The sequence below is a fragment of the Spermophilus citellus genome, assembly GCF_964194105.1.
Source record: "Spermophilus citellus genome assembly, chromosome: 15".
NCBI lineage: Eukaryota > Metazoa > Chordata > Mammalia > Rodentia > Sciuridae > Spermophilus > Spermophilus citellus.
In genome coordinates this window covers 86,888,777-86,911,330 of record NC_138195.1, presented here as the reverse complement: position 1 = coordinate 86,911,330, position 22,554 = coordinate 86,888,777, and the positions used below count along the sequence as shown (strand labels likewise).

Below are 22,554 nucleotides of genomic sequence, written 5' to 3'. Positions count from 1 at the left end.
AATAATAATTACATACAAACATAGGTGTTTTTGTAAAAATAACTTTTCCCAAATTAAAAAAAGAAAAAGTAGTAAAAATGACCTTTTTCTACATTTTTGCTAATCTCTTTAATATCTAAATTAATAGGAGATCCCTAGATTTTTTTGTCTTTGCATTCAGTCTGTTATAATGTGATGTTTTGATTATTTTTTTTTGGAAGGGTAGTTGGAATGTGTAATTTTATCTGCTGCAGTAAAATTCATTAGTCTTAATCTTGTACATTGAAAATATCTGGGTAAAAATCATAATTTTTATCTCATAGGCCCCATTAGAGAGTCTTGGCAATTCCCTAGGTTCTGTACCACTTTGTGGGTGTGGGTGTGTTTGTGTATCATTGGGAGTTGAACCCAGAGCAGAGGCCCTCTACCACTGCACCACACCCCTACCCCCCTTTTTTTGTTGTTGTTTTGAGATAGGATCTTGCTAAGTCGCCCAGGCTGGCCTCAAATTTTAGATCTTCCTGCCTCAGCCACCCAAGTTGCTGCTGGAATTACAGGTGTGAGCCATGGCACCCAGCTCTCTACCACTTTTCAGTAATTACTGAAATAGATCCCTTGCCCTCATGGAGCTTAAATTTTTGTGGTGAAAGACCAACAAATAAATTAATCTATGGTATGTCATTTATGTGCCCTATAGAATAAAGCCCCAGGAGGAGGAGACAGAGTCCTGGTAGTGGCCCTGGACAGGGCTGCCAACATTCATAGCATGGGCAGGAAAAGCCTAGCTCCCAGGACGCCTCCTGACAGAACTCGGGGGAGTACAGTGACAGACCTGGGGGCTGCTCAGGGGCTGTGCAGAGAACAGATTCAGAGCCACCAAGGAGTGTGTGCTTGGCAGTGTGAGGAATGCCAGCATGGAATGAGCCCTGGGGAAACCGAGAGGCAACCCGAGGCCACTCAACTGGGAGGCCAAGGTTTAAGTAGCACATATGGAGGGCAAGAGTGAGCATCCTTGCATGTTATCAGAGGAAAGTGCTATAGGTTCTAATGTGGTGTGAGCTTTCCCCTTCGTATTCTCTTCCTGCACCACTTTGGTGGTCATTTGCTTTTTCACTTTACCACATCCCATCACCTCCTGTGTCTAGAAGTACTTCCTGCACACTTGGCTATTTACGGTCTTACGTAGCAGGTTATGCGAGAATGGCCTGCCTGTGCTCTGCAGTGCCAAGCCTGGCTTCCCACCCCACCACATATGCTGCTTCTCAGGCTGAGTCTAGAAAAGTGAAGTGCATTGAGGGCAGGGCCAAGGGGCACTGGGAGTGCTGTGGGCTGAGTATAGAGGCAGTGTCCAGGGCTTGGCGGATTCCCTGCTCTGGCAGACTTGGGGCAACAGCGATGAGCTCTGCAGCACCAAGATGGTTCAGTGTGCTCTGCTCCTTGAATTTTCTCTCAGCACTTCAAAAGTGTCTGTAGTAGTCAATGATGAATGAATGTGATTTTCATCCAAAGAGCATAGTGAAAAATGATGTTTTTCTCTCCCTTTCTTGAAGAATAAAATACTTTGTTTTGCTAGCTTGTGTTATGGGAAGAAGTCAGTTGTCTACCATTTGTCACCGACAGAATAGAACTGATTCTTTAAGACTATTGAATAAGACATTTGAGAATAAACTGCTTCCAGAGTGAGTGAAAATCTAACATAGAAAATAGCTGTATCTGTGTGTCTCAGAGTTCTAGAGGTCATGTCATTACTCCCTTAGAAATATATAAGATCATTCTATCTGAAAAAAGTTTTTGACTCCAAATACATGCTTTCTTACAACAGGAAACTTCAATCCTTGCTCATTAAAGCATTTCCCTTGCAGTCCTTTCGCCTGCAGATGACTATAGAGAACATGAACCACTTAAAATTCACTCCTCACAAAGACTACACAGCCAACCGCTTGGTCAGTGGACTCCTCCAGCTGCCCAACAACACTTCCCTCTTCATCGATGAAACGCTCCTGGAACAAGGGCAGCTGGACACCCCAGGTATGCACATGGACACCCCCGTCACCCTTTTCTGGCTAAAGTTAAGCCTGGTAATGACTTTTCAAAAGGATGTCTGTGGATGAAGACAAATGTGTATTGGAAAATATTTCAGATGAAGGCTTGGTGTGTGCATTTAATTAAACATCATAAATTGTGCACTCAACTATTTAGTCTTCACGATTTTTAAAGCAGTACATTAGCACAAATAGCTTTTTAAAGGCTGAAATGGGAGGTTTTGCCTTTAATCTGCTACCTCATAGGAGAGGTATAGAGAAGATGTAGTAAAACATTTGATATCTCCCATTGAACTTTTTAAACATTTTGTAGAGAATCTTTGAAAAAAATATTTAATGGATCATATGGTTTGAACTAACCTCACTTGTGGAGCATGTTATAAAATCACAAGAAAGTGGAGTGCCTTATCTTGTGCTCAGGTGAAGAGAATCAAGATGGCATTGTGCTGGTGATCAGTTCAGGAGGTAAAAATAGAAGAAACAGTACTGTAGGCTGTGTACACCTCAGGCAAAGGTGAGAATAGGCCCAGTCAAATTGAGTAAGATCACTGTAGCCCTGTGACCACACCACCTAGGAAGTGACCTCACTTGCTGGGCTCCCATTAGTATCCTGTGGTGGATCAGACATTAGGCATTAGGGTGAGTATTCTTTGTCCCAGACAGCTCCAGCAGGCCTCATGCTGTCTGTCTGCGGAGCTCATCACCTAGTGAATGTTTGCTTGGGAACCCTCAGCTTATAAATCGGTCATCCCTCATAGTCTTTATTTAAGCAGCACAAATCTCACATCTATAATCCTTGTCAGCCAAACTGATATTCCTATGATTAAGATCAAGTGACTGAAAATGATGTTCTTACTCTTCTAGGTGTTCACAATGTGACAGCTCTGAGCAACCTAATAACCTGGCAGAAGGTGGACTATGACTTCAGTTACCACCAGATGGAATTTCCCTGCAGTATCAATGTACTGATTACTTCAGAGGGGCGGTCACTCCTCCCGGTAAAAAGAGTCACTTTTAAATGTAGATGGCTATGTTTTTGTTTTATTTTGGTGTTGCTTCTAAGTTCTATTTCTTCATTGTGGCTGCTGACTGTTAATTAGGGAATAAGTTATTTTGTTCCTGCCTTGGGATGGAAACTTACAGCTACCAAGAAGCAGCCATCAGGAAGTCACAGGATCACCTGGCTATTAGCAAGACATGCCCCCATCTGAGCGTACAAAGTAAAAGCTGTCTGCAGGTGGATTAACATCCAGACTTCTGCTTGATTGCCTTTGTCCCATTATTTTCTGTCACTTACATGAGAAATAGTTTAGCTTTCGTTATTAAATGTCCCTAATCACCTGGTAATGAATTTTATACTTTATGGTGAAATGGACTGGCTGATCAAGAGGTTTGAATTTTGAGGATGATGAGAAATACATCCCAGGTATTTAAAAGGTGTATAGCTACTCTGTAGAGTTCACTTGTGAACATGAGGAATAACCTTTGACATTAGTAAGTTTTCTGTGGAAAAGTACAATAAAAAGTTAAATTGGCCAGGAATGGTAGTGCATGGTGGTGCATGCCTGTAATCCCAGCAACTCAGGAGTCTGAGGCAGGAGGATCTCAAGTTCAGGAATAGCCTGGGCTGTGCTGGGGATATAGGTCAGTCGGTAGAGTGCTTGCCTAGTGTGCCCAAGGCCCTGGGTTCATTCCCCAGCACCATTTAAAAAATAATAATAATAATGATAACTGCCTTTTAGAGATGTCCACCTTTTTTTTATGTTTATTGATACCATTGAGGTTTTTTTTTTTTTTTTCTTTCCCCTTTTGCAGTATTAGGAATTGAATCCAAGGGTACTTTACCACTGAGCTACATTCCCAGACCTCCATTTTTTGGGGTACCATGGATTGAACCCAGGGGCTCATAACCACTAAGCCACATCCCCAGTCCTTTTTTATATCTTATTAGAGACAGGGTCTTGCTGAGTTGCTCAAGGCCTTGCTAAGTTGCTGAGGCTGGCTTTTAACTCACAATCCTCCTGCCTCAGCCTCCTGAGTCTCTGGGATTACAGGCATGTGCCACCACACCCGGCAAAAGCTAGCCTCAGTAATAATTGCTGTGGTAGTTATAATGTATGTAAATCATATTAAAAACTAATTCCCTCTCGAAAAATTAAGTGGTATTTCCTAATTCCCTTGGAAGCTGATAGAGCATGCAGCTTCTGCACATGTAGCTTAATCTAGGAATTTGAAAAATACTGGGTCCCGTTTCTCTTTTCAGGCAGACTGTCAGATTCATTTACAGCCTCAGCTAATCCCTCCAAACATGGAGGAGTACACGAATAGCCTCCTCTCGGCGGTGCTGCCTTCTGTGCTGAACAAATTCCGCATCTACCTGACCCTTTTGAGATTCCTGGATTATAGTATATCTGATGAAATAACCAAGGTACATTCAAGTTACATCAAGGATTTCCCTGTGTAAATTGTAATGTTTTGCCAATTTACATTTATTATTACAGATGGGGTAAATTTGCTCTTTGCTTTCTATGTCTTTCCTTTTTCTTCCTTTATAGTCTTTGTTTGTTTGAAATAGATATTGTTTTCTGCTGTCTCATTTTACTCCCTGGACTTTTTTAAAAATAATATTTTCTTAGTAGCTTCCCAGGAGCTAAAATTATTAATATCTTTTTTTTTTTGGCGGTACTGGGGGATTGAACTGGGGACCTCACACATGCTAGGCAAGTGTTTTTCCCATTGAACCACATCCCCAGCTCTTAATATCGTAATTATATAATCATTTAGGATTAATGGTCAATTTAATTACAAGAATACACAAAAATTTTGCTTCGTTATGATTTTTTTTCTCCATGCTATTGTCATAAAAATTCCACCTGTATGCATTGATAATTATTACTTTACGTACCTGTCTTTTAAATCAGGCATTTCTGCTGATCTCTATTAACTGTGCAGTTGCCTTTGCTGGTGCCATTTGTTTCATCCTGCGGGTTCATGTTCTTGTCTAGCGTCCTTTCATTTCAGCCTAAAGAACTCCCTTTAGTGTTTTTTGTAGGACACATCTGTTCATGAGAAAGATTTTGCTTATCTGGTATTGTCTTTTCTCTCCCATGTAATGGGGATTGAACCAGGGACACTCTACCACTGAGCTATATCCCTGGCCCTTATTGTTTGAGACAGGGTCTCACTAAGTTGCTAAGACCAGCTTCAAACTTGTGATCCTTCTGCTGCAGCCTCCCAAGTCATTGGGATTTCACTGCACCTCGATGGGATTGTTCTCCTTAAGGCTAATTTTGCTGAATGTAGAATTCTGGGTATCATCTTTTTCTTAGCCCTTTGTGTCTTTTCACTGCCTCCTACTTCTGTTCTGTGGTTTCTGGTGACAGGATCCTTCGTACATGATCAGTCATTTTCTACAGCATTCAAGAATATCTCTGGTTTTTTTGTTTGTTATTTCCAATTATTGTGTGTGTGTATGTGTTGCTGCAGAGCAGATCCAGAGTCTCAAATATGCCAGGCAAGGGCTCTGTGCTCTGCCACTGAGCCACAGCTCCCACCCCAACCCTTGTCTTGTCTGGCTTTGCCATTCTCTATTTAGTAAGACATGTTCTCTTAGTTTCCTTTAGTTTATACAGTAGCCCCTCCCCCCTTACTTACGAAAGATTCATCCCAGGATCCCCAGTGTGAGCCTGAAACCACAGATAATGCTCTCTGACAGGATTCATGCATTAAGCACAGCAAGAGATTGACAACCATAATTGATGAGAGAACATTTATAGCAATATACTGTAATAAAAGTTCAGTGAATGTGGTCTCTTCCCCTCTCAACTGCCACAGAGCAGGTGGCATACACAGTGTGAATATGCCAATGAAGGATGACATGTTCCAGACAGGACAGGGCAAGATTTTGTCACAACACTTAGAATGGCTCTCGATTTAGAACTCTTTCTGGACTGCAGGTAAAAGTGCACCATTGTACGTGGTCTCTTTTACTTCTCTGAAGATTTTAAAATAACCAGATTAAAATGTTTGTCCAGTGGGTCTATATTTGGGTTTCTTCAGGGACAGTTTCTTTTGACTCTTTATTCTCAGTTCGTGGGCTGTGTGTACCTTCATCTTTGCATATCTGATTTTTGTTGATAATCAGACATTTCAAATAACATAATGTGGCACCTCTGTTTTAGAAACTAGGTTCTAGGGTTTGTTGTGTGTTAGTGCTTTTAGATTTATCCCCCCCCCCCCGCTTTGTTTTAGAAACATTTAAAAAATATCTTTTAGTTGTAGATGGACACAATACCTTTATTTCGTTTTTATTTTTATGTAATGCCGAGGATCAATCCCAGTCCCTCATGCATGCTAGGCAAGTGCTCTACCACTGAGCCACAATCCTGGCCCCCTTTCCCCTCTTTTTGAGGTTCTAAAGATCAAACACATTGCATGTGCTAGGCAAGCACTTTACCACTAAGCCATGTCCCCATTGGTGAGTCTTCCAGGAAATCACCAAAAAGGTCAGATAATGACAGTTCTCTGGCAGCCCCGCTTTGAAGAAACTCTGGCCCTGTTCTGTGCTCTAGTCTGCCATTTTTGAAGCTATCACCAGGGGGCCCCCGGTATTGTAGAATATGGGAGTAAAACAAGTTAAAATGCCACAAAGCTCATCTTTCTTACCAAGAATCACCTCTTTTTCCTTCATAAATGTTCCCTAGATTGCTGCTAGGGTCACGTTTATTTCCAGAGGTTTGAAAAAGCGGATTCTGATCACTGCTTTCTGCAGTTTTCATGGATGTCACTCTTCCCTATTCAAAGGCATCAGTTGTTATGCAAGTTGCTAATTTGTTTCACCTTCTCATTTTATTTTGTTTAGAATATTTTCATCAGTAGCATTTTTCTGTAAAATTTCAGTTCTCCATCCTTTTTTCCATCTATATTCTTGTTTGTCTAAGAGGTGGAGCTGACATCCTCATTTTTACATTAATCAAAGGACCAAGTATCTTATTTCTTACAAAAATAATGGTTTTAAAGTACACTTAAGGGAGTTTTAAAGGAACCTTATAAAGTACATTTACTCTTTCAATAAAGGCAGTTGAAGATGATTTTGTGGAAATGCGAAAGAATGACCCTCAGAGCATCACTGCTGATGACCTCCACCAGCTGCTCGTGGTAGCACGGTGAGTAGTATATATGCTCATAATTGCTTTTTCTGAAAGCTGTGCATTTATTTAGCAGTAACTCAGACTTCTAAAAACAGCAGAATTTTTTTCTTTTTAAACAACGCCTTCTAAAGAAGGGATTATTGAGGGGGAATTCTGTTTGGACAGTTGCCTCATAAATGGAACAGGAATGCTGCTTATCCTCTAAGCTTCAAAGAGCCAGCTACCCTCCAATTCTTGCTCTTCTGGGAATTCCTTGTGGGGTCTAACCTAGCTCTTGACTTGTGTGTAGGTGGTCTTCGTCTGGACTGTGGGGTTTTTTTGTGTGTGTGTGCTTTTTTTTTTTTTTTTTTTTTGGTACCCGAGATTCAACTCAGGGCCTCTGAGCCACATCCCTAGCCCTTTTTGTTTTTTATTTAGAGACAGGGTCTCGCTAAGTTGCTGAGGCTGGCTTTGAACTCGCAATCCTCTGCCTTAGCCTCCAAAGCTGCTGGGATTACAGGTGGCACCACTTGGACAATTTTTTTTAATAGTATTCCTAGATCTTAAATTTTTTCTTAGACTTAAATGTGTTTCTGTTTCAAACCAGGTTTCTGTCTCTCAGTGCTGGGCAGACGACACTGTCAAGAGAACGATGGCTAAGAGCAAAGCAGCTCGAGTCTTTAAGAAGAAACAGGCTTCAACAGCAAAAATGTGTGAATGGAAATGAACTTTAAAGTTCTGATACCTATTTGAGTAGTAATGGGCAAACTGTAGCCACGTTATTGTAAAATTCAAATATCATTTATACCACAGTTTTATACATAATTTGTATCAAAATCCAATGACTTTTCCTGAAATCAAGCCTGGTGACATCTGAAGTTTATATGATACTCAGTGAGGGCTTTTACCTTACTGATTTTATGGAACTTTTGAAGTTTTGTTTTATAATGATATAAATTAGTAATGGTGTACAAAAATGTATTTGATATTAAAAGTTTAATATTGATAAATGTTGCTGATTATACCTATTTCCTTAGCTGCAGCTAAGTCATAGGCCAGACTCTGTTCAAATGCTAATGTTAACTTCATTTGAAGAAAATTGTTGTAATTTCAAAGTTGGAGGGATTGTGCTCTTGAGATTTCTGTCTTTCCAATTAACAGTGGATTTGAGTATGTTCAGTAGTCAAAGTTTGGTGAATGGACATACTTGCTAGATTCACGGGTGAAATCCTATAGTATCATTTCCCAGATATTTGACCACAGAAACATTCTAACAGTTATTAACAGCTTGAAAAACTAGCCTTTTACATGGCACTGGTACCCAGATTTTGCATTTTATGGACCAGTAAAATTCTGAAAATTTGGGGACAGGGTTGTCAATTTATTTTGGCAAGTAATCTGAAAGAAATCATTGTGGATATATTTGAGTTTTTTTTTTTTAAATAAAAGGACAATCTCAGAATAAGAGGTAGTCTTTTAAATGGAATAAATATAGCTTTTTGAAGAACGCTATATTGTCCTTATGTTTCTCATTACATCCCAGTACATTTGGAAACTACTATTTTATGGGACTCACTTAAGGGAACACAACCTAATGAAGTTCTGTTGAAATTTAAAAAAAAAAAAAAAAAAAAAAAAGAATCTAAGTAGACTTAAAAAATATTTTTTAAAATAACTCTTTAGGAAAAGCTTTTTTTTTTTTTTAATGGTGCTGAGATGGAAGGTAGGGCCTCACCTCTGTTAGGCAAGCTGCACCACTGCACTGTATCCCCAGAAGAGAAAAAAGGATTTTAAAACTAATAAATGGCTTTACTTTACTTTAAAGATTGGATTTTGAGACATAGAAGTTTATCAGTTCCAAATGTGCTGGATGAAGAAATATTATCTGCTAGTCCTGTAAAGGCCCAATGCAAGGTTATGTTTTCCCCAGACCAATTGGTTTTGATGTACAAATCTTTAAAGGAATGAAATATTACTAATGTGTAGAAAGCAAAATAGTATCATTGTGGCAACAAGAGTCTTTAGAAGGGTTAGAATGCTTTTTTAAGCTACCAATGGTATATATAAATCTAGTAACTTACCTCATTGAAAACAGATCAATTAAATGAGTCCTTAAAATTTTTTTCATGTAAGGAAGGCTTAAGTTGACATTGATTTTAACCAAGAAAACAGGGTCAGCCTTGAAAAGTCAAGGAATTCATTATGCCTAATGAAGGGAAGTAAAAATTAGTTGTTCTTTTCCTACATTTAAATCTATTTTTATAAACTAATGTAAATAATGTTTATATTAGAATTCTAACTGGTTTTCATTTTTATAACTGGTAGACTACACCTTCCTTCAACTTTCAGAAATAAAATGAAGGCTCAACTGAATCTGAGAATGAAAAACATTATCTTTGTCCTAGAACAAAGTAGGTTAGTTTCCATGTGTCTTGACTGTGCCAATGTAAATGATAATCTACCAAAGAAATCATAATTTTGCTTGATCTTGCAGAAACGTTCCCTTGAAATAAAACTTCCCCAATTATCAGTACCTTGGACTGTTTTTCATGAATTATGTAAGATATGGTCTATGTGTACAAGCCCTGTGTTCACTTGGAAACACATTACAGGGTGAATTTATTTACAGGAGGTGGTGCAAATGCTCTCCTGCCCACGACCCACCCAGGCAGATTACACACTCTCCCTTAGGAACACACACGTTCAGATTTGTTGTTCTTATTAAAGGCAAGATTATTAATCCAGACATTATATATCTTTGTTGTAAACATTGCCTTTAGTTTTCAAAAAATCTCTTTGGAATTCATTTCTGTGGAACTTATATATGCTTATTTTCTCACCTGATCTTGGCTTGTATTTTTACTTGTGTTGTAGAACATTATTTTCAAGACCAAGTTGGTAAGAACAGAATAAAGCATTCAGTTTTGAATGTTTGGAATTTAAAAGTACTGTTTGATTCACTTTCATCATTTTCAAAATCATGAGAATACTTCAAAGAACTGAAATAACACTCAGAATAAGTATGCAGTTATAACAAATTTACCACTTGTGAATTCTTTAAATCAAACCCTTGATCAAATGTCATGCAAGGAACTCTCACACATTATTTTAAATTACAATGGTACTTTATTTTAATAGTCACAAGATTTGACACTTCAAAAAAAAAAACACCACTAATAAATAACAAACGTGGAATGCTTATTAAAGTCACAGCAGACATAATGTTCAGCCGAGAATTGCTTTGAGATATCAGAGAAACCAATACTTGCTGGAATATGCTGTGTAGCTTTCTTACTATTTGGGTTATATAGAGGCCCCGGTTCTTTGTGGACAGGGTTACGGTCGAAAAACCAGTTTCAGCACAAGCTGTGCTTCAGACTAAATTTTCAATAGTTGTGACAGTCTGCACAAGATGTTGAAGAATGCCCCCCCGGAAAAAGGTTAAAATTTGAAAACTTCCTTCTAGAATTTCCAGTAGCCAATATATTCTTACATCCCTGAAAACAGAGCAAAATGAAATTTAATAGATAATGCCATTCATATTGACAAGACAGGTTTATATTATACTTGGCAAGTGTACATTTTGGGGGATATAGGTGGAATATATTCAAGTTGGAACGTGGGAAAAATCAGGACCAAATGAGAATATGTTTCTTGACCAGTGTCAAAAATCCTCAATCAACTTCCTAGAAAATGATTAAAAGCCATCACAACTGAACAATTTTTTTTTCAACATTCAGATATTTCTCCACACTTGGAACACTAAAGTCACTAAAAACTAAAGTGTATGATCCACCTTGTAGAGGTAATGCATAGGAATGAAATGACAACAGAAAACCGCTGAGCCTTTAAATGGGTCAATGTCTAACCTTTATATCTGCTTCCTAGAGTCCATTCCTCTTTTCCCTCTAAAAACCAGTTCAAGTTGTTCTGAAGTGACCTGTTACAGAATATAAACCGTTCAGGTCTACAGAATCTAGGATTTTAGATTTCTAGCCTTGACTCTAATTTGGAAACCTCAGGTTCAGACTTCTTTAAAACCCTTCCCAATGAAATAAAAATTTGTAATCCGTAGATTAAGACATACAAGTTAAAACAGCCTAATATGTGAAAACTCCTTTTTGAACTTTCAAATAAAAGCCAAAGGCTTCTTTGTGGCCAAACTCTAAATCTGAATTATTCGTGTCTGGCATTGTGTAAACATATTTTTAAGTTCCTTTTGCTGGACTTCGTTAACTACTTCTGGCTCTGCAGGACTCTTCTGAACTTTAGCTACTGCTAAGTTTATGCCATGGGTTAACCCAGCTTGTGTAATACTAGCAACCTGGACCATGGAACTGCGAATCTTTGCAAAGGGAGAGACTGCTCTGCTGCTACTGCTCTCTGAAGGAGAAGGAGTTACATGAAGCCCTGACTCAAGTTCCAACATGCCTGAACCAGAACCAGGGGTCTTTTGAAATATAACAGAGTGCACTGGTTCAACTGACAAAAACTGTGGGCCTGTTGCAGAAAAAGACACATCTAATTGAGATGGTCGAGAAGGTATTAGTTCTGCTGATTCTGATTTGGTTTCTTCATTAGAAACGTGATTGCTCATATGATTTCCTTCCTCACTAGCTTGCTGAGACACACACCTGATCTCTGATAGCTCCGTCATTTTGTTTTGTGCATCTTGCACAAATCTGTGGCAATAAATATCCACAGGCTTGGCAAAACCAGTCAATAGATGTATATTGTCAGCAGAAGGACTTTTTTTCAAAGGAGACACCCGGCCTTTTCCAAGCCCACTTCCATGAGCAACAGTAATGTCTGAAAGAGCATGAATGCTAACATCAGTGCTGCTGATAGACTGGGATCGACTGCCTAATCGAGGTGCTGAAGCAATAATACCACAACTAGGAAGAACATAATCTACTGGCCCTACACTCTCTAAAGAATTAGCTAGCTGCCTGTCTTCATCAGACTTGGAATTTGTAAGGAATTCATCAGAGTGGTATGAGTCATTATCTGAAGACATGTCCCCATCAGACTCTGCCTGGACCTTACTGTCCATCACTCCTGAGTGTTCCAAAGTCTCAAGACTACTATCTGATTTCCAAAGATTGACTTTTAAATTTGGTTTTAGAAAGTTAACTTTCATTTCAGGTTTCGTGAAGTTTCCTAACTTTCGAAGGTTGCCAATATTTACATTGGATTTGGTCTGCTTCACTTTTTGATTTAGAGATGAAAATTTGCTCATTAAAAAATTCTTCCCCTGGGCCAAAGAGCCTTGGTTTTGAGATCTGATACCAATGATGTCTTCGTGAGGTTTACTGCTCTTCCTATAAATTAGAAAAGAAAAATGTCAATTGTCCATGGAATCCAGTATCACCATTCTAATAAATGAAGATGATTTGCTTATTTAAATTGATTCTGATTCTATGAAAACTGCATCCTTTAATTGACAAGACAAAATAACTTCTTGGGATTTGACAATAAAATAACACTGTCTGATAGAAATATGAGAGCTACATAAGAAATTTAAATGTGGTTTCCCCCATTCCTCCCTTGGACATACCTTTAAAGAACTAAGACCTTGGATAATAATGTCTTTATTCTTGGAAGAAAATCTTTGAAGTGGTATGCTCACCTCTCAAGTTTTTTCTCAATTATAGGTACATCCAATCCCATAGCCTGCTTGGTTATCTGAAGCATCTCTGCAATGCACTGAAGGGTATCTGAAACCCAAATATAACCACTTAACATCTCCAAAAACATACAAAACTTACTAAAAATAAAGCTGCTCAAATTCAAACAAGCTTGACTAAAATCTGTGGTCATGCACTTAAATACAGGTTTAAAAATTGCTACTTGTTCACTAGTCCCCCCACTAATTTAAAATGTTCTAGGGCTGGAGATGTGGCTCAAGCGGTAGCGCGCTCGCCTGGCATGCGTGTGGCCCGGGTTCGATCCTCAGCACCACATACCAACAAAGATGTTGTGTCCGCCGAGAACTAAAAAAATAAAACATTAAAAATTCTCTCTCTCCCTCTCCTCTCTCTCTCTCTCTTTAAAAATAAATAAATAAATAAATAAAATGTTCTAAAACAAATTTTAACAGAAGATATAGAGAATCCATTCAAAGAAACTCCCTGTAATCCTGGGAACAGAGTTCGTATTTAAAAGTCTCAGATCATAATGCTGGACCACTACACTGTAGGCAATGTCCCCAATTCCATTTGGACTCAGAAGAATAGAATATATCAAGCCCACTGCTGAATATTTTTTATATCTTCCTCTTTTTTACCTTTTCCATCTTCTTCTGGATTACGCATTACAGCTCTCAGTGTATGGAAATAACCACTTGCTTCTTTATATCTGTAGTGCAGTCGCATGCAGGAGAACTTTGGTTTACCAAAGAGTGTGGGTTCAGGACCTAAAAACCCAAATGAATACATGTAAAGTTATACCTTTCACATGACATTCACTTTCCTCTGTCACTTCAAAAGATCAACAAAACATTCATCAACTAGGTAGGTAACAAGTTTTCATAATCTAAATGAGAATGTGCAAAAGACAAGCTTATTGTGACCTTTTGATTTGATGACATATAAAAACTCTTTCTGTCTCAATTATTTAAACTTGATCCCTGGTTTTATCTTCACAAGGCAAAAATAATAGAAACCCAGTTAATATTATCAGACTATCTATCACTACTCTCTAAGACTAGAAAAGAAGTCTAAAGACAAAGACTACTTGAAATATCCTCTTCTGGTTTCTATCAGATACTTACTCTACCAGTCACTTAAAATAATCTGACCTATACTTGGAAGCAAGAGAATTGGTTAGTATGTTAAAATTTACCTATTTCTATTTTTTCCAGGCCTTCTAGACTCAATCGTTGATATTGGCTTACTTTATCAACTTCATCATCATAACTAGGAAGAGGGAGGAAAAAAAGATTACAATTAAAAGCATTTTTCAGCCAACAAGCCAAATATAACTAGTAAACTACTACATGCAGTTAAAATAAAATCTTCCCTAGCACAATAGTCTGGAGTAGAGTTAAAACATAAGAAATATTTTCTAAACAAGAATAACACATATAGTTTAACAGCTAAAGAAAATTGGCTTATAGATCTTACACTAAAAAAGAAACCAATTACAAGGCAAAAAAAAATTACGTTACAAAAATTTTAAAAAACAAAATCTAAAACCTAACCTAAAATGAAGGCAGAACACTCAAAACTACTTAGAAATATTTTAGCAGATGAAAATTCCATGTGATTTATACCAACAGGCATCTGAAATGAGGACTAAAAATATAATTCTAACAAAGCCAAAAATAAGTAAATATTTATTTAGAAAATATAAATTAAAACTCAATTCTGCTAGAGCATGAGGAAATAATAAAATACTTTTATTTTGCAACTGGCATTGTTAATTGGTAGTCTTTCTGGGAATGGATCTGACAATGAACCTCAAAAGTCACATAATTTCACATATCCTCTTGACCAAAGAGAAGCTGGTGTGTGTGCACAGGGACATATACATACAAGTTATCTGTATATGAATAGCTAACATCATTCATAGTATCGAAAATCTGGAGGTAATTCGATACCTAACAATGGGGAAAATGCTTTATATGGTATGCTGATACAAAATGGAGTATATGAAAATCTGGGAGCTACACAGATAATAATACTAAGCTAAAAAAACACTGTGTGACTCTTAAAAAACATATTAATAATTCTTAAATTTTTCAAACTGAAAAATATTTCAATGAAATTTTATAATAATAAAAACCAGATTCTTTAACATTTTTTGCTATGAATTCTAAAAATTTTTTTTTCCAAATTTAAAAAGAAAATTGAAAGCTCAAAACGAATAAAGCAACTTACTAGGCCACGTAGTAGGCAGAGTTAGAAAGCAGTAGCAGCACATCCACATCTCTATGAGTAGCATCAATGAGGCTAAACAAACATGACACAGGTAATTAAATATCTTCATCTGCATTTTTGGTCAAGCATATTCCTACAGCAGAGTCATTATGACAAAAGACTAGCCAGGTGAACAAAAGAAAGACAATTTGGACTTAAATGTAATGCAATCAATGCATTTGGAAAATTTTAAAGCAATAAGAAAAAACAGATTTGGGAAGTGGGGGAGGTGGAAAGAAGGACTGGATCTGAGGAAAAGTCCTTTCTCAAAGAGAAGTAGCCAGAAAAGGGGAAAAGGAAGAATCCTCAGAGAAAACAGGATAATTGGGGGGGAGGTGGTAGGCGGTTAGTGGAAAGATAGGAAAATGTAAGACAGAGGAATCATAGATTACCTCATTGTCTAACATTCAAAACAACACTATACATTTACAATATTTTACACTCCTATAGAATACATCTCTTCAAAGAGTTTTACATAAATATAACATTTATGTGCAAAAATGAAACAAATCCAAGCTACATTCTATTTTCTCACTATAGATCAAACTAAATAAAAAATACAAGTTACAAACCAGATGAGTGTTGATGGACCATTAAATCAAAATCATAGTAAAACGTATCTCATAAAATTAATAAGGAAACAGTCAAAGTATAAAATCTACAAATTTCTGACAATAGGAAGAATGTGAAAATATGAAAATATTAATCTAATATCAACAGGCTTTCCATGATCAAAAGGTGGTGCATTCTCATAACTAGTCTCTAAATTCCACTGGAAGAGTGGACATTTCTGTCTTAAGATTTCAAGATTTCATAACAAAATCGCTAGATCTTATAAAAACGCCAGTGGAAAAGCAAATGGAAAACAATAGCGGGGAAAAAAGATTCGTAGATGGAACGAACTTAAGCCACTACTTAATCTGCGTAAGAATGAGGTCATTGTTTAACGGGTACTGCGGGATTTACTAACATCTTCAACTGCAGTCTTCCACATCCGCGGCACCTTGCTGCGGCATGACTCTAGCAGTCATCTAAAACAACAAATGCACCTCAATTTTCGCCTAATAAACTGAAGAACACAATGAGGAAGAATAAGATGCCAGAACCCGATAAAACAGATTGATTCTAAGAGCCAAAATTTGAGCATTATTTAATGAATGGGAAAAAGAAAACCACATATTCAACGATCCAGGGAGCTTCATTGAGAATAATACCGAATAACACAGTAATATGCGATTTCATTTTATGCATTGATACTTACGTGCATTCAGAAAATTGTTGCTTGAGCCAAGCCCAAAAAATACGTCACGACACATATTTTTATATGAAATAAATTCTACTCTACTAATTACAGAGATTACTTTCATCCTATCTTCCTAATTTGGCATTAATATTTACATCAGGCAAACATGATCCTCAGTCTAAAACATTATGTCCTTAATGAAAAGCACTTGGCACATAATAGGCGGTCGAAAAATGTCGGCCCTCCCCCCACCCGCATTTTTACTGAAGTCTTAACTGCAGTAAATACTTAATTTCCCTCCCCACCCACCCTTACCCCATTAAAAAAAAAAAAGCACTTTTAATACGAACAAGAAAGAAAAAGAAAGACCCCTTAGGTGCTTCCCCACCCCCCACATCTGCAGCCCTGAGGATGCTGCTCTATTCATTTTTGTTTTCCCGCCACTGAGGCAAACCCTCCTTCCACACTATGAAGACAAAAATCGCCAGCACCACATGCAGCCCGACCACCGCGACAATAGTCGCATAGAAGGCGCTGTCTTCAGGGGACATTAACATCAGGCTCTGGAAAAGAAGTAATTTACAGGAAAAATATAACCCCACAGGAACTTTAACCATAAGTCCTGCAAAAAGGAGAAAAATCTTAAAAGTCATGGCAAGAACGCCTTCAGACTTGGGCTCGGCAGCATTGGCGGCGGCAGCCCGCTGCGCGGTTGGTGGAGGCCGGTGGGAGCGCGGCATTGTCAGTCGGTCCGTCCGTCAGTCCGTCGATGTCTCGAAGCTCAGTCTAGAGCCACCTGCACCCTAGCTCGCGCCTGCAGCGAATGCGGCAACTGCTATGCGGCCGCGCCAAGTCACGCCCAGGGGACACGTCTGGTTTCCGGCCGCCCACTTCCGGAAGTGGCTGATTGGCAGTGCGCATGCGCGCCTTGCTCTGCGCATCCAGCGCCCTCCATGGAGGGCACGGACCCCGGCCCAGTGGGGGAAGGGTGCTGGGTGGTCGGCTCCCGCGATACTTGGCTCGCGCCTTTGCAACGGTCGGCGAGCAGTGGACCTCGGCCGTATCTGACCCAGCAATAGGCCTGATGGAGAGTGGTTATCCCGTGGCTCATCACTCAGCTAAACCTGGTATAGGCAGCGGCCTTGAGTGTCCAGAGGGCGAGCTGAATAGAACCGCTACACACTTGGCTTTGTAGAGTGGCTGGAGGACATACTTGTAGTTCCTCTCAAATTTAAGGTCCTCTTTCCCATTATCGCCAGACTGTGCTACAACAACTGGAGGCGGGAAAAGAGGTGGCGGGAAAGGACACAAAAGACTTGAGAGGTCAGCCCTTACGTACAGGGGCTGTACGAAATGGCCCTGTTGCGCTGGACAGCTCCCACAGGGCCCAGGCGGAAAAGCGCCACAGCCCCGGGTTCCTGCCAGCCACGGCTCGCCGCAACTACGCTGCGGCAGTGACTGCGGTTTGGCGAGGGAGGCACTGTCTCACGCATAATTAAGGGGACAACACAGGATTAATGCAGTACTTTTAAAAATCAAAATTACTGTAAAAATATGACCAAGACATCAAAAAATTAAGACAGTAAGGGTTTCTGCATTTGTACAATCCTTCCTTGTTTGCCTGACCCTAATACCCACCCAGATCTTGGTAAAACTTTATTTACAACTCAATAAAAATATAAACGTTTCAATTTAAAAATAGGCATTGAATTCGAATGACATTTTTCCCCCCTAAGGAAGATACAAAAAGAGTCAACAAGCACAAGAAAAAAAAATCCTCAACATTTGTCATTAGGGAAATGCAAATCAAAGCTAAAAAAGGTATACCTTACTTCAAATACACTAGGATGACAAAAAATCTTTTTAAAAGGGAAAAATAAGTGGTGGTCAAGTCTGGAGAAATTGGAACCCTCATACATGCTGGTGTAAGTATGAAGTAGCACAGCCACTGTGGAAAATATTTTGGCAGCTTCTCAAAAGTCAAACGGGATTACCAAATGAGCTGGCAATTTTATGCCAAAATATACACTAAAATGAACTGAAAATATGTGCAAACAAAAGCTTGAATACAAATGTTCATGCAACACTGTAATAGCCAAAATGTGGACATAATCCAAAAGTTGTGTATATCCATACAATGGAATGCTGTTCAGTTACTTGAAAAAATGAGGCTTATGCCACAATGTGGATAAACTCCAAAAACATGTGAGATCAACCAGTCACAAAAAGTATTATTCAACTTATATGAATTGTAGACCACTCCATCCCCCATATTTCCTGAGCTTCCAAAAGGGGTTCATGTTGGAGTCAGCCATAGAGTGATTTAGTGCCTCTCATTAAAAAGAAATATGACTTCTGATAGACATACCCTTTCCTTCTATCCAAGCCAAGAAGCTAAAACATGATCTGAGAAGCCACCACCTTCAAAGTATCAGCCTCACCATCTGCTCCATCCATCTCATCCTATCCCAAAGCTTCAACAAAAGCAGTTTCCAGCAAAACAATAAGATCAGGAACACACAAAGGCCAAAATACCCGGCATATGGCCAGTACTTCAACCATTGTGAGATACAGCCAGTCTGGCATAGTCAGCCTTAGAGGAGATTCTTCTGGAAAGTCTCAAACTTTAGCTGCAGTGCCTTGAGAATCAACATGTCATTCCCTCAGACACTAACACTGTCCTGGTTAGCAGTGGGACTCCCCTGCACACCTCTGCCTTAGACCTGAGGCAGCTTCTCTGGATCAAAGAGCTAACAGAACCACTCTCCATCAGGCACTGGCTCCATGTTAGTGGAGAAAACACAAACTTTTACAACCAATAAGACAAGGAAGGTAGCATCTCAGCTGATGATTCTTGGGTTGATGGGAGATCCAGAGTCTTTCAGTATTCCAAAGGTTACCAATTCCAGAGTTACCAAAGACTGTGATACAGATGGGCCTATTTTGTACACAAGGAAGAAGACGAGAACGAGGATGGCAGTAGAAGCTTTGGCAAGTAAAAAAGGCAAAGGATACTTTGCATCACTTGATAACCAACCACCTGAGGAAGAATTAGAGGACAAATATATCATGTAATAACATCTGAGGAAGAGAAGGGAATCTAAGGACAAACTAGAAACTAGTCAGGAAACTCAGCAAGAGGCCCACACCTGAATATACCCTAAAACAAAAGAATGAAGAAGTAGAACAAGAAGCAAAATACAACTAAAAAGGGGCTGGAATTGTGGCTCAGCAATGGAGTGCTTGCCTCGCACGTGTGAGGCGCTGGGTTCGATCCTCAGTACCACATAAAAATAAACAAAGGTATTGTGTCCATCTACAACTAAAAAAATATATATATTAAAAGAAAATACAACTAAAAGGCCAACTCAACAAAAAGCTCAGCCTGAGATCACAGTGACACAGTTAGAAGCATGAAGTATCCTGTGACTTAACGAGTATACAGAGATTACTATTCCCCTGTCTGTGACTGCTAGACACACAGTCCTACAAACAAGACAGCAATAAGGACAGAATAAATAAGACTGCATTGTCCATCATGAAATATAAAACTAACCCTGGGTTTCAATTCTAGTATAAAAATTAAAATATGTATGTATGTAAACACATATACATATATATTTTATATTTTTTGGTACCAAAATATAGTTTTTAAACAAATGGCTTAAAAGAACACAAATTTTTTGCTAAGATGTGTGAGAAAAACCTCACCTCACTTTAAAGGTATGCAAATTCTATCCATACATACAGTATTTACTATCAAAATGAAATCTTCCATGACATTAACGTCATGGAAGTTTTGTCTATGAAGTAAGTCAATGTTACTTTTTATTAATGTTAATATATGTAAATACTATCTTCATTTGATTGTGCTTTGAAGCATATTTAATGTCCCTTTTATTCAAATTACATGAAATGTACAAGATAAAATCTAGAATGCTTTATGCTCAGAGCGGAGCTTGGCCTAGAATTTCCTAAAATGTTTTTGATTTTGTTTTGATTTTATAATATTGAAGATTACCGTTTTAGATTTGTGTAAAAGCAAGCAATTTGGTAGATCAATTTAGATTCTGCTATTCACTGATATTTTGAAGAACCACTTGAAACTGGATGCTTTTTGTTCAAAAAAATGTCAAGTATTAGTCAGCCTATTTATTTGATGAAAGGCTAGGACCACTTTATATCCAATAAAAATAATAAGCATCACTTGTACCTCTTATGTGCATCAATACAATAAACCTAAACCTAAACTCTGGAGATGGCAAGGCAGGATCCACACTGCCAGCTGCAGGCTGCAGTTGGCCAATATAAATTTTTTTTTTTTTTGGTAATAGGGATTGAACTCAGGGGCACTCGGCCACTAAGCCACATCCCCAGCCCTGTTTTGTATTTTATTTAGTGACAGGGTCTGAGTTGCTTAGCGCCTCACAAGTTGCTGAGGCTGAATTTGAACTCACGATCCTCCTGTCTCAGCCTCCTAAGCCTCTAGGATTATAGGCGTGTGCCACTGTGCCTGGTGGCCAATATAAATTTTTTTTTAATTTTTTTTTTTTTAAAGAGAGTGAGAGAGGAGAGAGAGTGAGAAAGGAGAAGGAGAGAGAGAATTTTTAACATTTTATTTTTTAGTTCTCGGTGGACACAACATCTTTGTTGGTATGTGGTGCTGAGGATCGAACCCGGGCCGCACGCATGCCAGGCGAGCGCGCTACCGCTTGAGCCACATCCCCAGCCCCACAATATAAATTTTTAAAAATCAAATTTGTATTAAAATACTTATTTTAATTACTGAGTTTTTTAGTACTCCCTTAATTTTGCACCCACTGTATCTTTTTTTAAATTTAATATTTATTTTTAGTTTTCAGTGGACACAACATTTTTTATTTTTATGTGGTGCTGAGGATCGAACCCAGTGCCCCGCACATGCCAGGCAAGCATGCTACTGCTTGAGCCACATCCCCAGCCACTGTGAGTATCTTAAGTTAGTACTTCAGCAGCAGTCCTGTACTAAAAATTGCCATGCATCATGCATCCACGCCCACAGCTAGCATTAACTGTGACAACTTACCAACATCAGGTTAAGCAGGTTACTTATCAGGACACCATTTCAACTCACCTGGGATCACAATCAATGAGTGCCCAGCCCCCATGGAATTTCTCATCATCAGGCAGTAGTAACTTCATGTAACTTTGTAAGAGCTGACTAATTAGTTCCTGGTGGCTTCTCTGATTTTCCTTATGCAAAGCTTCATGCTCTTTCTCCTTAGTAAATATGGAATAAAGATCTTCTGTCACTGGAATGCCTTGCATCAAATCTAGGGTGGAAGGGTTAATATCTATTATCAATAAGCTAAGTAAGACCTAAAACTCTAAGAAGAACACATAAACATAAATCTTTATAATCTTTACTTGGGCAAGATTTTTTAGATATGGCACCAAAATCTTAAACAACAAAAGAAAAAATGTGACAATCATCAAAATTTAAAACTTTTGTGTTTCAAAGGGCATTATCATGAAAGTGAAAAAGACAACCCACAGAAAGAGGGGAATATTTATGACACATTATCTGATAAGGGACTTGTATACCCAATATTTAAAAAACTCCTCTGACTTGACACTAAAAAGAAAAACCAATTTTAAAATATGGTCAAAGATTTGTATAGACAAGCTAACTTCCTCCTGAAGGGGCATGCTATGCTGCTGAAGCTTAAATAAATCATTACAATCCCATTCCTGTAAACAAATTTAGGACAGTGAGCCCTGACATATCTCTGGGAAAGAACCACTAGCCCTACAAAGGGAAGCAACAAGTCAGAACTTCTACTGGCCTCCATCTCTATACCTTGAAGAAAACAAGGGTCAGAATCAGGATGAAACTGGTGGGATGGACAGTTAAATTGAGAGGATGACAGAAGCTGGGTTGCTATATCAACCAGTAGACGCAATAAACTGCTAAAATCAAATTCTCTAGTCATAGCATAGCTCGAACCACCTTCCACCTCCACTCTGGCAAATGAATCAAATTTCTTTATACCAGAATTCTCTAATTCCCAATTGGCTATTGTCTAGGCCCTGGTTTTTCATGTGTGCTTAAAAAAAAAAAAAGAATATGGTTAAAAAAAGAGGAGGAGGGGATAAAAAGATTCTCAGAAACCACAGGTAAGCTATGTTGCATTTGATTCTTTTTAAAAATTTTTTTTAATTGTAGTTGTACACAGTACCTTTATTTTTATGTGGTGCTGAGG

The 22,554-nt window shown here is 38.5% G+C and overlaps 2 protein-coding genes across 9 annotated transcripts in view; one reads left to right on the top strand and one right to left on the bottom strand.

Moving 5' to 3' along the window:
* The window catches only part of MCMBP (minichromosome maintenance complex binding protein), a 38,821-nt gene extending 28,738 nt beyond the window's left edge, over positions 1-10,083 (top strand). For both annotated transcript variants that reach the window (XM_081268356.1, XM_081268355.1), the window contains exons 12-16: positions 1,842-2,007; positions 2,886-3,019; positions 4,285-4,449; positions 7,098-7,186; positions 7,758-10,083. In XM_081268356.1, the coding sequence (XP_081124482.1) occupies positions 1,842-2,007; positions 2,886-3,019; positions 4,285-4,449; positions 7,098-7,186; positions 7,758-7,884 (681 nt within the window). In that variant the 3' untranslated portion in view covers positions 7,885-10,083. The remainder of the gene's footprint in view (positions 1-1,841; positions 2,008-2,885; positions 3,020-4,284; positions 4,450-7,097; positions 7,187-7,757) is intronic.
* Positions 10,084-10,262: 179 nt separating this feature from the next.
* Positions 10,263-22,554, bottom strand: part of INPP5F (inositol polyphosphate-5-phosphatase F) — an 84,176-nt gene continuing 71,884 nt past the window's right edge. For 4 of the 7 annotated variants that reach the window (XM_081268070.1, XM_081268072.1, XM_081268074.1 and 1 more), the window contains 6 exons: positions 21,426-21,624; positions 15,031-15,102; positions 13,994-14,067; positions 13,437-13,565; positions 12,780-12,867; positions 10,263-12,471 (listed from right to left, as the gene is read on the bottom strand). In XM_081268070.1, coding sequence (XP_081124196.1) covers positions 11,316-12,471; positions 12,780-12,867; positions 13,437-13,565; positions 13,994-14,067; positions 15,031-15,102; positions 21,426-21,624 — 1,718 coding nt within the window. In that variant the 3' untranslated portion in view covers positions 10,263-11,315. Of the gene's footprint in view, positions 12,472-12,779; positions 12,868-13,433; positions 13,566-13,993; positions 14,068-15,030; positions 15,103-21,425; positions 21,625-22,554 lie in introns of those variants that run through there. The other 3 variants (XM_081268073.1, XM_081268071.1, XM_081268076.1) reach the window with 3 other exon arrangements.